A 14,528-nucleotide genomic window follows, 5' to 3' on the forward strand; every position below is an offset into this window, starting at 1 on the left:
TTTTAAAAGTATTCATGGGTTTATATGTGTATCCTACCCATTCTCTGAAACAGGCAGTGGCATAAAATTGTCAATGCCATTATTTATTTTAAGATTCACACTCAAAATCTGCTCTCCTCTTTACTATACACTACACATCGAATCTTCTTGTCATCAGTAAGAAATAATAACGTGCTCTGTATTTATGTGTTGTAGAAACAGGAATGTTACAAGAACATTTTGCAAAATGTAAATCTGACCTTGACCCCAGCACAACATGTTTTCATTGGCTCGCTGTATTGGACTGCCTTCTCTGAATCCAGCTGGCAGCATCATCCTGCCCGTGTTTTTAGATGGTTTGCTTCTGTCACTAGCTATCCAGTCAGAGCTGCTGGGAGGTAGAGCTTTTGTTCTGTAAAAGGCCCTCACAGCACATAGTTGTTAGAATTCCTTATGTGCTGTCATCTGCATTTCACGGGGCTTGCCTGCAGTGAACACGCTGGTCTCTCATACGTTGTTTGGTCACACTATCATATAGAGTAGCTTCACAGTTTATTTTATACACATTTTGTCATGAATGAAAATATATTTTGAGGACATTTGGTAAGGTATGTATAATGTAGAATTATGACATGAACAGTTACCTACAATTTTAACTTTTAACAAAAATGAATTCACATGAAAGAGTCAATAGCTACAGTCTACTACGCCCACGCGATTTATCTTTGGGCCGAATTCCTTGTTTTCACCATTCACTTTACCACCTGTCATGTAATGATGCAAAAGCAGTTTCAATACTATGCAATGTACACTGCATCTTAGCCCATATTCACAGGTTATATTCTTAGACCATATTCATTTCATTCCGTGTCTCATCTACAGTTGTATAAAACAGTGATTTTAGATTTTAGCAATGAACTTTTTGTGGGTTTTTTTCTGTCCGGCAATTATCATGCATTTATCTAGCCTGGGTGGCTGCTGACACCTAATTTCACAGTTGCCATGGCAACAGAGCAGGAGGGCGCTCACTGTGGGTAGAGTAGTAAATGCAGCACTATCAGCCTCATGATGAGAGAGGGAGGGAGGGAGAGAGGGATGGACAGAGAGGGAGAGAGGGAGAGAGGGATGGACGGAGGGAGGGAGGGATGGACAGAGGGGAGGGAGGGAGGGAGGGAGGGAGGAGGAGCCAGTGCCTCTGCAGCATGGAAGAGAGAGGGACTCGGGGCAGCCCATGCTGGAACATCCCCCACTGCAATCAAACCCCCTGAGGACACGCAGTCTGCTTGCTGCCATCCCTCCTCTCCTCTCCTCTCCTCTCCTCTCCTCTCCTCTCCTCTCCGCTCTCCTTGCGTCTCCTCATCAGACACTCTCCAGTCGAGGTACGTCTCCCGTCTCCACCTTGGTTGCCGCAGAGCCGCAGACATAACAATGTCCTCGAAGCTGCCTCCAGGCAAACCGAAGCCCACCTCCCCGTTCAGGAAGAGGGGCAGCCTGCAGTACGCCGCTGGCTCTGGTGAGTGAAACCCCTTCTGGATAGAGACTGTAGGGTTGTTTCGGTTTTGGGGGGGGGGGGGTAAATTAACAATGTGTGTATCTGTCTTGTGTTTTTTTTTTTTAAATGTATGCGTATTTGTGCGTGTGTGTTATGAATGCCAAATGTAACCTACATAAGAGTCACATGGAGATGTACAGAGCAGAGACCAGCTATCACTGAAAGTGTGTCACAATGCAGTAGGTTATCGTGACGTAACATGACAGTTGAAAGATGCACAGAGTAATGAGGAGTTTTACTAAAATCGGGGGATTTTGTGAGTCTTTTCCTGAACTGAATGTGGACTACCTACTCACTCACTGCGCGAGTCAGGAATCTCAAGACCTGTTGATTAGAGAGCACTTCTCAACAAGTTTTCTGATTCCCCTCGGTATTGGCAGAGACTTTTCATTGGTCTTTATAAACTGAGACCACAGATTGTACAGGCTCATTGCAAGAGAAGTAGGTATTAATCATATTACATGAAAAAAGACTATCTGCTGCTCAACTCAGCCCACACCCCCTGGGCATTTACATGTTTACTCAAGAGAACGATAGAGCTACTTTAGCCATACATTAAGCAATCGAATGACATAATGAGAATGTCATTTTCCCTAATGTTATTTTTTTCTTTCATCTGTAAACAGTATGATTGTATTGACTTAAATACAGGGTACAGGGGCAGTATACGGTAAGTCTGACTAACAATGATTTCAAAACATGTCAACATGCAATTAAGATTTGTGTATCTTGTTGCTCTTACATAAGCCTTATGTAAGGATTAATTTAGCAAAATATTCTTGGGTTGCACTCAATTCCGAATCCCCTCCCCACAGCAAGCTTTCTGATGAATCCAATCGAATCTCTGTATGGTATTGGCTCATCCCAGTATACTCTCAAACTGTATGCACCTGGAATAACAAACATCCCCCAATTTCCCCCATCAATTCCAGCTGGTCTTTTCAGTTTGCCCGAGTCGCGCACTGAGACACGTCCCAGAAAATGACATCAGCCATCAGCCCTTGTGAATTGCTCTGCCACACTCTCCCTCCCTCTCTCTCGCCCATCTCAGCCATGATCAGCATCAGGCCTGCTTCAGCTTGGCTGCACATCTCAAGTCAAACCCCCCCAGCATCTCACCACACAGCCTCAATAATACGACTGCTGCTGCAGCATTTTGGCGTCAAGATGGCATGATTGCCAGCGCAGTGGTTTGCAGCAGGTGGCTAAACGCTGCGCTTTGTGAATTAGTGACTCTGATAGCTCCGTCTCAATTCAACATTTATCTTTTTTTAATGAAATTATACCTTTTCAGAGCTGCGGACGTTTCTGTTTTTTGTCTGGTAGTGGCGGGAGATGCAATGACGCAGCTGATGTATCCGTTCTGTACTTCAGGTCCATCAGTATCACTTGGCCTGAGATGATAACCCTAGATAATGTGCTTTTTGCTTCCATTCATCTCAAGCACGTCGTTCTCTCTTTTGCTGCTTGGAGGCCATGTCTATAACAAGGCACCTTTGATCATCAGATTACTCCCCATTTTCTGTTGACTCATTATTACCGGGGGCTTTGTAAACCTACAAGATGATTACTCAACCAGCGCAGGTTATGACATGATGTTTGTTGGTCTAAGATGTGTGTGCTGCCCTGATAAGTGAGCCCCCTGATGACTCGCCCCCCCCCTCGGTAGCCCCCCCCCCCCCCCCCCTGTTATGACAGACAGCTCACCGCTCAGCTGGCAAGTCATGAGGCAGGCAGCAGCCGCCGACCTCTGGACTGTGTGGGAGTGGGCGTGGGCGTGGGCAGGAAACCTCCTTCCTTCTTCTGCTCTTAATCACGGCTGAGGGGGAAAGATCCTGTCTTTTCTCTGGCTGACCTCGGCAGCAACGCCACTAACACTTCCATCCAGAGAACTTGGGACTCCTGAGTGAGTGTCACTTCTCTCTCTCTCTCTCAGACAGCGAACACCCATTGACTTGCTTCAAACCACCACTGCACAGAACGGTAGGAGTCTCATCTTTAACCACCACCAGAGCTCATCTGAATTATCACGGACTACACTGTATTGTTTACAGTCAGCTGATTGTGTGTTTTTCATGAGTGAATATTATCTACTCAAATATGACCTGTGAGGGTAATGATGGTAAACCTGATCACAGACAGTAGTAGTACTGAGCAGTGGCCTGTAGAGGGAGTAAGAGAGGGAAGATAGACCTGTCCAGGGGCCTGTGTTTACCACAGTTGATTAATGGGTGCAGTAAAAATGAAAGCGGCAGCAGCAGCAGCAAACATAATAGTCACAATCATACTGCATTGTGATTGTGAGGAGTGAAATTAGGCACGGCACTGTGCAGAATCTGTGTCTGGCTTGATTAAGTGCAGGTCCTTTCTGTGCAGTTCGGTACAGATGGGTTATTTTGGGGTTGTGCAAGATTGGTGTGTAGTTATTGAACAGCACGAGGGAAGAGAACATGATTGCTTGTGTGTGTGGGTGTGTGTGTGTGTGTGTGTAGTGTGTGTGTGTGTGTAGTGTGTGTGTGTGTGTGCGTGTGTGCGTGTGTGTGTGTAGTGTGTGTGTGTGTGTGTGTAGTGTGTGTGTGTGTGTGTGTGTGTGCGTGTGTGTGCACTGACTCGATTTTCGTGGAACATGGCGGAAAGGTGTAGCATGAGCCAAGGAAGAACCCATTAAATTCTGGAGCGGATCAGAATCATGGGGCGGATCCACAAACTATTTTCCACTTTCTAGTGTTGTAAAGCTCTGCTTGTCGTATAACCCCTAAAAAAAAGCCATCCTAGATGTAATCCCTGTGTTAAGTGTTTTTCCTGCTAGTGCCTCTCTTATGATAATGCCCCACTTGCATCACACACACACACACACACACACACACACACACACACATAGGAAGGCCTCGCTGTCAGAAAGTATTTGAAATCTGAAAATGTGTATACAGTAAAATATTGTAGTTCTGTTTTTGTATTGCTATATACTATACAAGATATTCTAAACAAGGACCTGTCAACACCATTGATTTACATTTGTTCTACTGTGTACAAAATGGCAAAGATTCTGACACAAAAATATTTATTGCAGTCATTTTTCAACATTACATGTATGTACTGTAAGAAGTTAAAATGACAGGTTTCAATATACAGTAAAAAGGTCAAATCTGTTCTGCAATGAACATTCTCCCCCTGCCACCAGTGTGGGCCAGTGTGTTGATTCTGTAAAAATAGTGCAATAGGCTGTAAATACTGTGAATATACAGTAATCAGAATTCTACTGTATATGTTGTAAATTACTTTAGTGAAACTAAAGTACTACATTGTATTGTGGCAACACACTTTACAAAAGTATAGAAATGGTTGTTGCCAAGAGTGCAAATACAGTGAAACACAGAACAGTAAATTGACTGTAAAGGCCAGCAAAGTGTCATTGTCATTGCCGAACGTACAAACAATTGATGCCACAGTATGACGGCTCAGGTTTGGCTGAACCCTTTGGCCAGCCTCTTTCATGGAGAGGTCATGATTGACTACGTGATCAATGACTGTTGCCCTAATTTCATTAGAGCATCTTACACGAATGCCACGTCCCCTGACAGGGGCCCCTCTACCTCTACCACGGCCTCTTCTTTGTCCTCGTCCTAGTCCTTGCCGAGGTCGTTGGTGGCGGCCTCCCCGATCCATGCTTGGTATCGACTTCAATCTATTGACCCGTTTTAGAGGTTGAGAACTACTTGATTAGTTGTGCACAGAGAGCTCACACAGGTGCTGACGATATTTAGAATATAGAGAGCAGTATCAGTAGGCTGCTACTAGGTGTTTGCAATGTGTTGACCTGATTATTCAATTAGGTTTCGTGTCTTTCTCTGAGAAGTGTGTTTAACTGTTTTGAAAAGTGTGTTAAAACTCAAAGATATTTCTGTGAAAGCAATGAGAAATAGTTAACCCATTCGCCAGAGAAGACTCTTGCTGTGCAAAGAAGGTGTGAGCATTAGATTAAGTTGACCCATGATTAGCTAAATGTGTGTGTAAGCAATCGAGAAAAACTGTAAATGGCTTCTTCAGATAAGACACACCAAGACCATCAGCTTATCAATGGCTCAGTTGATTTATGAATGGCACTCCACCCAGAACAGACTATGAGATAATAGCAGAAGAGGTGGTCATGCTCTTTCATCACAGATCAAAGCACACGGATGAAAAGCAGTCCCTGTGCTGTTGTCTAGCCTTGGCTGATACCCTAAGAGCTGGAAGAACCTTTAAAAAATGGCGTAGACCAGTGGTTCTTAACCTTATTGGAGGTACTGAACCCTGCAAGCTTCATCAGTGCATTCACCGAACCCTTCGTAATTGGACAAATAAAATATGATTTCTTCAAAACATAGGTATATATAAAAACGGCCCGACATTGCTAGTGTGAACCGGGCTATACTGTGTGTGTCTTTACCTCTACCGAACCCCTGAGAGTGACTCAACGAACCCCTGGAGTTCGATCGAAACCCAGGTTAAGAACCACTGGCGTAGAGAATGTGTGCAGTGTATTTATTTGAATTCATTTATTTGAGTATTTCCCAAATATGTCCTCTCATTTGAACCAAATATTGTTCTTGAATATGTTTGCTGCAAGCCGGTGTTATTCAGATTTGGGCTGAGATGAAAGAAATGCTGTTATGTGCTATTATCCATTTATCCTTTCCTCTGTGAGCAGTGTCTCCAGTACCGCTGAGTTTCAGTCTCTTATTTATTTTCAAACACAGTGGGGATTACATGCTGAGATAAGTATAGATCATCATCATACTGCTCTCTAATACCCTCTTTATATCTACCTACTGCGAAACAACTATACACACACACACACACACACACACACATACAAAACACACACACACGCACGTTATTTCACATCATAAGCACTGCAGTCTCCAGATAGCAAAACATGAGGAAGGAGAAGGGACGAGAAAAAAAACAGAAGGGGTGTTTCGAGATGCAACGCTCTCTCTGCTGCGCAGCTCATCCAAACACACCAGTGATGCTGCTCAGTGTGTGTCCCCTGCCTCACCAGCCCACGTGGTACGCTCCGCACGCCTGTCAGAGATATTTAAATGAGCAGGGCAGCGAGTGACGGGGGAGGCTTGTGCACAGACAGCTGGCTAGGAGAGGAAGCTGAGGGGGTCAGAGAAGACAACATCCAACATCCATCCAAGTGCATGGGAAGACAACATCCAACATCTTTAGCCTCCTGCACAAAAAGAAAGAGTTATTGAAGGGAAGCGCGTGTGTTTGAGTGTGAGGGCTAGTGTGTGTTTATGTGTGAGTGTGAGTGCATGCGTGAGAGCGGGTAGAGGCTCCTCTCTGACTGGACAGAGCTGCAGCCGCAGCCAGCCCTGGGCTCGTTGGGCTATGGCTCCATGATCCCTCCGCACGCGCACAGCGTCCCGTCCAGCCAGCTGCCAGGCCACACAGCAGCGGCGGCACTAGAGAAGAGAGGTACGCCAAAAAAAAAAAAAAAAAGAATACTTCCATCCGTCGTTCCCTGCTCTCTTCCCTTTTCTCTCCTTCTTTCTCTCTGGACCTCTCCTCCTTTCCCCTCAGTCTCTTTCCTCATCGCCCCCCCCTCCCCTAACCCACTGTTTTTTCCACTGGTTCTCCCCTGAGAGCAATGCAGTCTTATTTGTATGAGGAAGGTGATAGGTGGTGTGAGGAACAAAGGATGTTTTCTCTGTAGGCTTGAGTGTGTGTGTGTGTGTGTGTGTGTGTGTGTGTGTGTGTGTGTGTGTGTGTGTGTGTGTGTGTGTGTGTGTGTGTGTGTGTGTGTGTGTGTGTGTGTTTACAACTGCCATCTTTGCAGTGCTCTCTTTGCCTATATGAGATTACAATCAAATGACATCAATATATCAGGTGATGACAACACAAGTGGCTCAATATCCAGCGCAGATTCAGACAGATGGCTGAGGAGAGAATACCCTGGACATAGGGGAATTTGATCTGCTGTCTGTCAGGAAATGTGAAAGTATTCTGTCAGGAAATGTGAAAGTATTCTTCACCAGCATGTCAGCTAATATTATAATGCTAATACCACTCTGTTTCACTGAGAGGGCATTGTGAGGGTCATTTCTAGCTGATGACTGATGATTGCATTATGAAATATATTACCACACAGAGAACCACTTGAGTGCCTTGTTTAAGTCGTTGTTTTGCTTCTGAAAGTCACACCCGTGACCCCTCAAGCTTGCAGGGCCTCATTCTTGAGAGTCGTGGGTAAAACTACTCCACAGCGCTTTTAACCGCTGAGGGATTTGTCCGTGTCCGCTGTGTTCCAAGTGTGCTACTGCTTCTCTGTTACAGGTTATCTGTTAGGCTGCACCTAAATGATAGAGGTAGGAGTATTATAAAACTGGTACATAGTCTTCAGACTATGTCGCTCCCCCCGCCACACCCCTGTCGCTCTCAAGTATATCCCTCTGTTATTCCCAATATGCAAAATGCCAGACTTATTAATGTCACATCCAGCTGCCCTTTAGGTTGCTTTCTCGGGAACCTTCCGAAAAGGACATGTGTTCCCTAGTTGCGGCATCAGAGTTACCTAACAAGTTCAGAGCCTGATGGAGATGATTTGCAAACACTGTTAATTACTTAAGAATGTATGAATCATGTGCTTATGAAAGCAGAAACATGGCTTTTCTGTGTTTCTGCGTGTGTGTAACTTAGAATATTAGGTGCCACTTAATCTACATATGTACAAGAGCATGTTTAGACCAGAGGTGATAAGAAGGGTCGAACTGTGCTTCTTCCGACCTTGTGCAAAACTTCCATCCTTGCCTCGGACGTGAGAAATCCACCACGTGGTTTTCCCTGCTGAACGCTCAACTTCTGTCTATATAAACCTTGTGCGATGTGTTTATCATTGCTTCACTTTCAGCCTTGTGCTGGGAGTGAGCCCGATTGCAATTGTTGTTTGTCTAATAAATATACTTTTATGCAGCTCCGGAGTCCTGAGGTAACTAGGGTGAATTTTCACCTATCAGAGCCAGTCGTGTTTTTCTCTAGAATGCAGAAAAAGCAAACGTGTTTCCATCAGAAAACTCAAAGCTAGCAGCACTGCTGAAGTGTAAACATCTTACTCTAAGATGGCCGACGTCACCTGAGCTGGACATGACCACAGTCACACTGCAAGTTGTCGAGCCAGCTGCATCTGCAAAATATGTTTTCCCGTTGGATTTCTTTTGGTGTGCTTTCCTCCGAAGGGGATGACAATTTTGTTGCATAACCATAAAGCCAGGCTAAGCCAAATATAGCAGCCATTAGGAGATTAGAGTCAGCCCGGCAGCCTCAGCTGTCTTTGCCGCTGGCCGCATCCTGCCTGCCCTCTGTCCCGCCGGACACGTCTCGCGCCACCGATATGCCCTCTTAGCTGCCATGCTCCTCTCCTCACCCCTCCCGTCCACAGAGATGCTCAACAGACGCCAGCAGGCCCATCACACGATTCACAATACATGTCACCAACAAGGACTTATGTCCCCCCCAGTAGAGAGATGGCCACTCTGATAGGACAGTGGCCAAGGAGAATGCCTTGAGGCCCGAGGACATACTCTCACCAGCCTGAAACCTGAAACAGCACCAGTTTTAACGGCACGTACAGCACTTGTCCATCTCTGTGGTCGGGCTGAGGAGCACCTTCAGATGGCCCTCCCTGCAGCCTCTGGTGTGCTGTGTCAGGGGATAGGAGATTAGTGACAGCAGCTGACTCTGAATCAGTTCTGGTCCAGATCTGACACGTTCTGGCATGTTCTGTCTGTTCCAGAGTCAGCCTGTATAATATGGGGCCTTTAAATGGGAACAGTGAATGTGAGTGGAGCGGGATGTTCTCCTACTACTAGACCCTCTTTTGATAGTGCAGGTCACGGGACTAATGGACTCTTTTGTTCGTCTCCATAGCAGCCTGCTCACAGCAGCCTGCTCACAGCAGCCGTGAGAGGAGCTTTCACGTAGGCCACTTGCCCACCCGCCCTCCGGGTCTTTAAAAGCCCGCTAACACACTCTCTGAGCTGCAGTGATTCAGATGAGTGGAGTGGGAGGTGTTGATGAGGCGAGAGAGAGTGCCTGAAAAACAAACAGTGATATTGAGTGAGAGCGTGACAGAACGAAACGAATAGACGGTGTGAGAGAGAGAGAGAGAGAGAGAGAGAGAGAGAGAGAGAGAGAGAGAAAGAGAGAGAAAGAGAGAGAGAGAGAGAGAGAGAGAAAGAGACAGAGACAGAGACAGAGACAGGGCCCTGCTCTCGGCTCTGTACTCATTCCCCCTGCAGAGGCTGTCTGTGTATCTCTGTGGGAAAAGCAGGCTCCCTGTTCAGTCCTAATGGTCTCACGCAGCTCTTGTTTGCGCACCCTTCTGTTCTCATGGAGCTCAATCAGCACGGCACAGCTGAGCTCCCCTCATAATGAGCCCTGATTAACACCAACCCTGGTGGCTGTCTCGACTGGCAAGTCATCCCCAGTGAATAACATTATCGGAGCACTCAGGGCAAAGGAACAGGGGGCTGTTTGAGTCTCTTCATCGATAGGACAGTGGAGTGTGGACAGGATGGGGGTGGGAGGGAGATGGGGACTGGACTGGGGATATGACCTCAGGCCAGGCTGTGGGCACTTAGATCTATACATGGCGTGGGATGGGGACACTTCAACTGCGTCACAGCTCCCTGCTGGCGGAGGGAAACATCAGTCCCAGTGGACCGAGTTCTTTCCCTATCACGAACGGAATTTGAGATTTGATGTTATATTCATTTTTATTATACGGGTATCCCATAGATGTTATTCAGAGGAGTGTAGCATATGCCTCTTTTCCATGTCCTATTTTGTCTAGCACTAATGCACTCATGCACCAGTGCACAATATGACAGCGTATTTGCATGCATTTTTCAGCCAGGTTAAGATTTGTGTCAGCTTGCTCCTAAGCACATTTTGTGTAATCCCATAGAGATGACTAGCTCACCGCTGACCGAGCTCTAAATAATTCAGATCTGAAAAAAAAAACCTCACACTCATGCTTTCTAATGACTGTTTAGATTAAATAATGCAGCGTCGACTGAGATAGTACTTAGCTCATCAACAACTTAAGCTCTGACACTCAAACGTGCAACATGCATATTTATTGTGCCTTTGTAGAGTGGAATGTCTGTGATCCGAGAATCTCTAAAGTGTTTCAGTGTTCCGAATCTTTCAACTGACCTGCTTGCTTGTGGCTGAGCCTGTCTCACTCTGGCCCCAAAACACAAGAACCTGGGTACCGACTGGGTGCTGTGGCAGTTGTGCGCTCTCCGATTAAGTGATTCCACTGGTGCACTCGTCCCTCGGACGCACTCCAGCAGCGGTGATGAAATATTCAGTAGCAGTGTGAATATTTCATAGGGGACCACAGTTTAGGAACGTTAATATTGTCTCCAGGGACCGACTTAGTGAGCAGCACACTGACACTGGAGACTCCAGGTTCAACACGTGTGCGTGCGTTGGGCTATGGTGGAGGCACCAGTAGGCCTGTGGCATTTATCTGAGCTCTAAGATGTGTATGCAGACGAGCACGGCAACAAGTGCAGTGGAGACAGCGTGCGTGCAGCATTTACCGGTGAGTGGCCACGGCTCGCTCCTCCACCTGAATGGTCCATTGTCTCTGGAGGCGCAAACCGCTGGTGACCTCATTCTCATTACCCCCCCCCCCTGGTCTCTCCCTACCCACGACGCTCTGCATTTGGCAACCAGTCTCCAGGACCCCTGTATACATTCCAGCTGGCTGGATGTTGTCGCAACACACTCAGAACAAAACTTTGAATTTTCAGCAATTCGTTGGTTCATTCTCTCTCATTCCCAGTTAAGATGGGTGGTATTGGGGGGGGGGGGGGGTTTACAGAAGTTGGAGGATGGTGAAACAGATCTTTGATATTTGATGGATCTCTCCTTCTCTATATTCCCTCTCTCCTCCTTTCTCCCTCCCTCCTTTCTTCCTTCTCTGTCTGTCTCCCAATCAGATCTCCGTGCTGGGCGCCACCTTCTCACTTCACAGCACTCATTGCCTGGAAACCCTTTGGCCCTCAAGCACTGCCCAATCGACCTGCGTACCTCAATGGACGGCAAGTACAAAGAAATTGCAGAGGTGAGCACCTATCACAATACAGAATACAGCGAAATACAGTCACGATTTCCTTTCCTCATATCCTGCTATAATTATGACCAGCTATTGTATTATCCAACAGATATGTCATATGATAGGGTGACCAGACGTCCCCGTTTTTCGTTTAGAAATATACAAACATTACACTGTTTTGGAGGTGTTTACGTGTCTGAATTGAAAATGTCCCCGGATTTCGTCTCAGAAATCTGGTCACCTTATCATATGAACATAATTGAAGAACATGTATTGTGATATATATGATAATTACCCTGACCAGGCGTGTGCTTATGCCCCTTGCCCCGGGCCTGTGTGGCTGTAGGAGCTGTTCTCCCGCAGCCTGGCGGACAATGAGATGCGCAGCGCTCCCTATGAGTACCCTGAGGACAGCCCCATCGAGAAGCTAGAGGAGCGGCGCCAGCGACTAGAGAGACAGATCAGCCAGGATGTCAAGTAAGAGATGGGAGGCTCTCTCTCTCTCTCTCTCTCTCACTCTCTCTCTCTTTCGCTCTCACTTTCGTGATAAGTGCTATTATCCATTATACTGATGAGCTTGTTTGTGTCTTGTGATTAAAATGATGGCGTCTTATAAGATCCGAGGGTTTATGCAAGCACAGGTTTTGTGGATTATTAAACTGAGAGAAGATTTTAAAAGCTCTAAAGGCCTAATAATTTGACTAATGAAGTGGATGCGGCTGCTTTCGCGTGAAACGCAAAAAAAAAAATGTTTTATCTTTTCATAACGTAAAGAGGAGAGGAAAGAGGCATCAGCAGCTGTCACAGCTAACAGACCTTTCAGCGGGCTAACGTCCCTGTTCACCACAATGCTTAATGTGTTTGCTCATCAGGCATGAGCCTGATATCCTACTGCGAGCCAAGCAGGAGTTCATGAAAACAGACAGTGCAACAGACCTTGAGTAAGCTGTATCTCTCTGCTTATCCGTCTTATTCATTTTGCTTGATTAGAGTAAGAATTTGAGTCGCAATCTTTGAGCATGCGTTAGTGGCTAGTTGTTGATTGAAGTTGACTGACTTTTTTCTCTTCATCGTCTACTCAGATTTCTGAAAGAGCAAAACCAAGCACCCATGGGCGCCTTTATCGGTGAGAGAGAGACGCCTCCAGAGAGAGAGTACCAAAGAGTTACGATCACTGGAGAGGAGCAGTGTGGGGTGAGTATTCAGTCAGAATGTGGTGATTGCAGTAACTACCGCACACAGTCATGTTACATTACACATAACTAATGGATAAACAGGCTGTGTTTTATGTGTCGTTAACTAATGACAGTTGCGTCTGTGGCTAATGTTCTGAGGCTAGTCACATAATATGGACCTTAAGGCGGAGCAGGCAGCCATCCAGAGGCTGATTATTATTATTTATTATTATTTAGCTGCGGCAGTTAATGTCCACAGCAACTTAAGTTTTTAGCTGTCTGTTGCTGCCTCTACTGTCTCGTTGTTTTTGTGACAATGACAAATAAAGTACTTTGAACTTGAACTTTGAACTTATGGTTCTGATATAACTGTAAAATGTCATGACTCCTTTTAGGTTCCCTTCACGGACTTACTGGATGCTGCCAAGTGTGTGGTGAAAGCCCTGTTTATCCGGGAGAAGTACATCTCGCTGTCCATGCAGACTTTCTGCAGGACCACTTCTCGCTACCTGCAGGAGCTGGCCGAGAGGCCCCTGGACCTGCAGATCTACGAGGAGACCTCACTCACGTCAGGTAAAAAACTCACAGGGATGGCTCACGGATTAAGCAAAACATTTATGCATAACAGCGTCTCTGTAACTGTCGCCGCCACAGACTATAGTCAGGATGTGTGTTCAGGAAGTTACGGTTAATAACCACAAGTCTTTGTTGTTACCAGGCCATTCATGCACCTGTTTGAAGTCTGCTTTTGATGTACTTGAAAACGGTTCTCGTTACTGATCTGTTATCTGACTCATGTTATGTGTGTGTATCCTCAGATGCCTCTGTGCACCCACCTGTGTCCGAGACCCATCCCTATGAGAACGTCGACCCAACCAGCATGCCCTCGGACATGGGCTACGGCTGCAAGGCAGTGGACGGGATCATGCATGTGTACACAACGAAGACCACTATGGACATGTGAGAGATGTTTGTCTTCCTCTGTAACATTCTGTCATAAAACTGTGGATGCATTAGATTCAAATGTACATAAACATTGTTAGTGTTATTTCAGTGCATGGTAGGGTCAACATCAGCAACCGTCCATGTGTAACATATGAGCTTGCTACATTTTTAGTTGTGAGGTGTATATTGACCTTTACCCCCATCCATCAGGAGCACAGAGCTAGACCTGCCCTATCCAGACCTGCAGGAATACATTGCTGATATGAACGTTATGATGGCCCTCATTATCAATGGACCAGTGTAAGTATATGTGACCTGCAATTAATATCTGCTATCTCAAAAATAGCTATCCATGTACATGCCAAGTTCATTTAACCATAATAATAAAAATCCTAAACTGACTCCTTTTGAAATTACAGTACAGTTGTTGTACTTACACTTAAAGTGTCTGACATTTTGTCCAATCAGGAAGTCCTTCTGTTACCGCCGCCTCCAGTACTTAAGCTCTAAGTTTCAGATGCACATCTTGCTCAACGAGATGAAGGAGCTGGCGGCTCAGAAGAAGGTTCCTCATCGAGACTTCTACAACATCCGTAAGGTGAGTCGGGGGTCGAAACCTGTGGTCAAAAATGCCAAATCAGTCATACAGAGACGTACAAGAGGTACTCCTGGCGGCTTGATACAACAACATAGACACATTGGTCCGCTATGGTCTGTTTTCCAGGTGGACACACATATCCACGCGTCGTCATGCATGAAT

The 14,528-nt window shown here is 46.0% G+C and overlaps 1 protein-coding gene across 2 annotated transcripts in view; it reads left to right on the forward strand.

Annotated features, from left to right (window-relative positions):
* Window positions 1–1,176: 1,176 nt before the first annotated feature.
* ampd2b (adenosine monophosphate deaminase 2b) overlaps window positions 1,177–14,528 on the forward strand; it is a 17,772-nt gene continuing 4,420 nt past the window's right edge. The window contains exons 1-10 of one of the 2 annotated variants that reach the window (XM_012824225.2): window positions 1,177–1,492; window positions 11,533–11,657; window positions 11,995–12,125; window positions 12,521–12,589; window positions 12,731–12,842; window positions 13,219–13,396; window positions 13,642–13,783; window positions 13,979–14,068; window positions 14,237–14,366; window positions 14,493–14,528. The exon at window positions 14,493–14,528 is cut by the window's right edge and continues 159 nt beyond it. In XM_012824225.2, coding sequence (XP_012679679.2) covers window positions 1,408–1,492; window positions 11,533–11,657; window positions 11,995–12,125; window positions 12,521–12,589; window positions 12,731–12,842; window positions 13,219–13,396; window positions 13,642–13,783; window positions 13,979–14,068; window positions 14,237–14,366; window positions 14,493–14,528 — 1,098 coding nt within the window. In that variant the 5' untranslated portion in view covers window positions 1,177–1,407. Of the gene's footprint in view, window positions 1,493–5,997; window positions 7,001–11,532; window positions 11,658–11,994; window positions 12,126–12,520; window positions 12,590–12,730; window positions 12,843–13,218; window positions 13,397–13,641; window positions 13,784–13,978; window positions 14,069–14,236; window positions 14,367–14,492 lie in introns of those variants that run through there. The other variant, XM_031565722.2, reaches the window with a different exon arrangement.

Source organism: Clupea harengus, chromosome 4 (assembly GCF_900700415.2).
Source record: "Clupea harengus chromosome 4, Ch_v2.0.2, whole genome shotgun sequence".
Taxonomy (NCBI): domain Eukaryota; kingdom Metazoa; phylum Chordata; class Actinopteri; order Clupeiformes; family Clupeidae; genus Clupea; species Clupea harengus.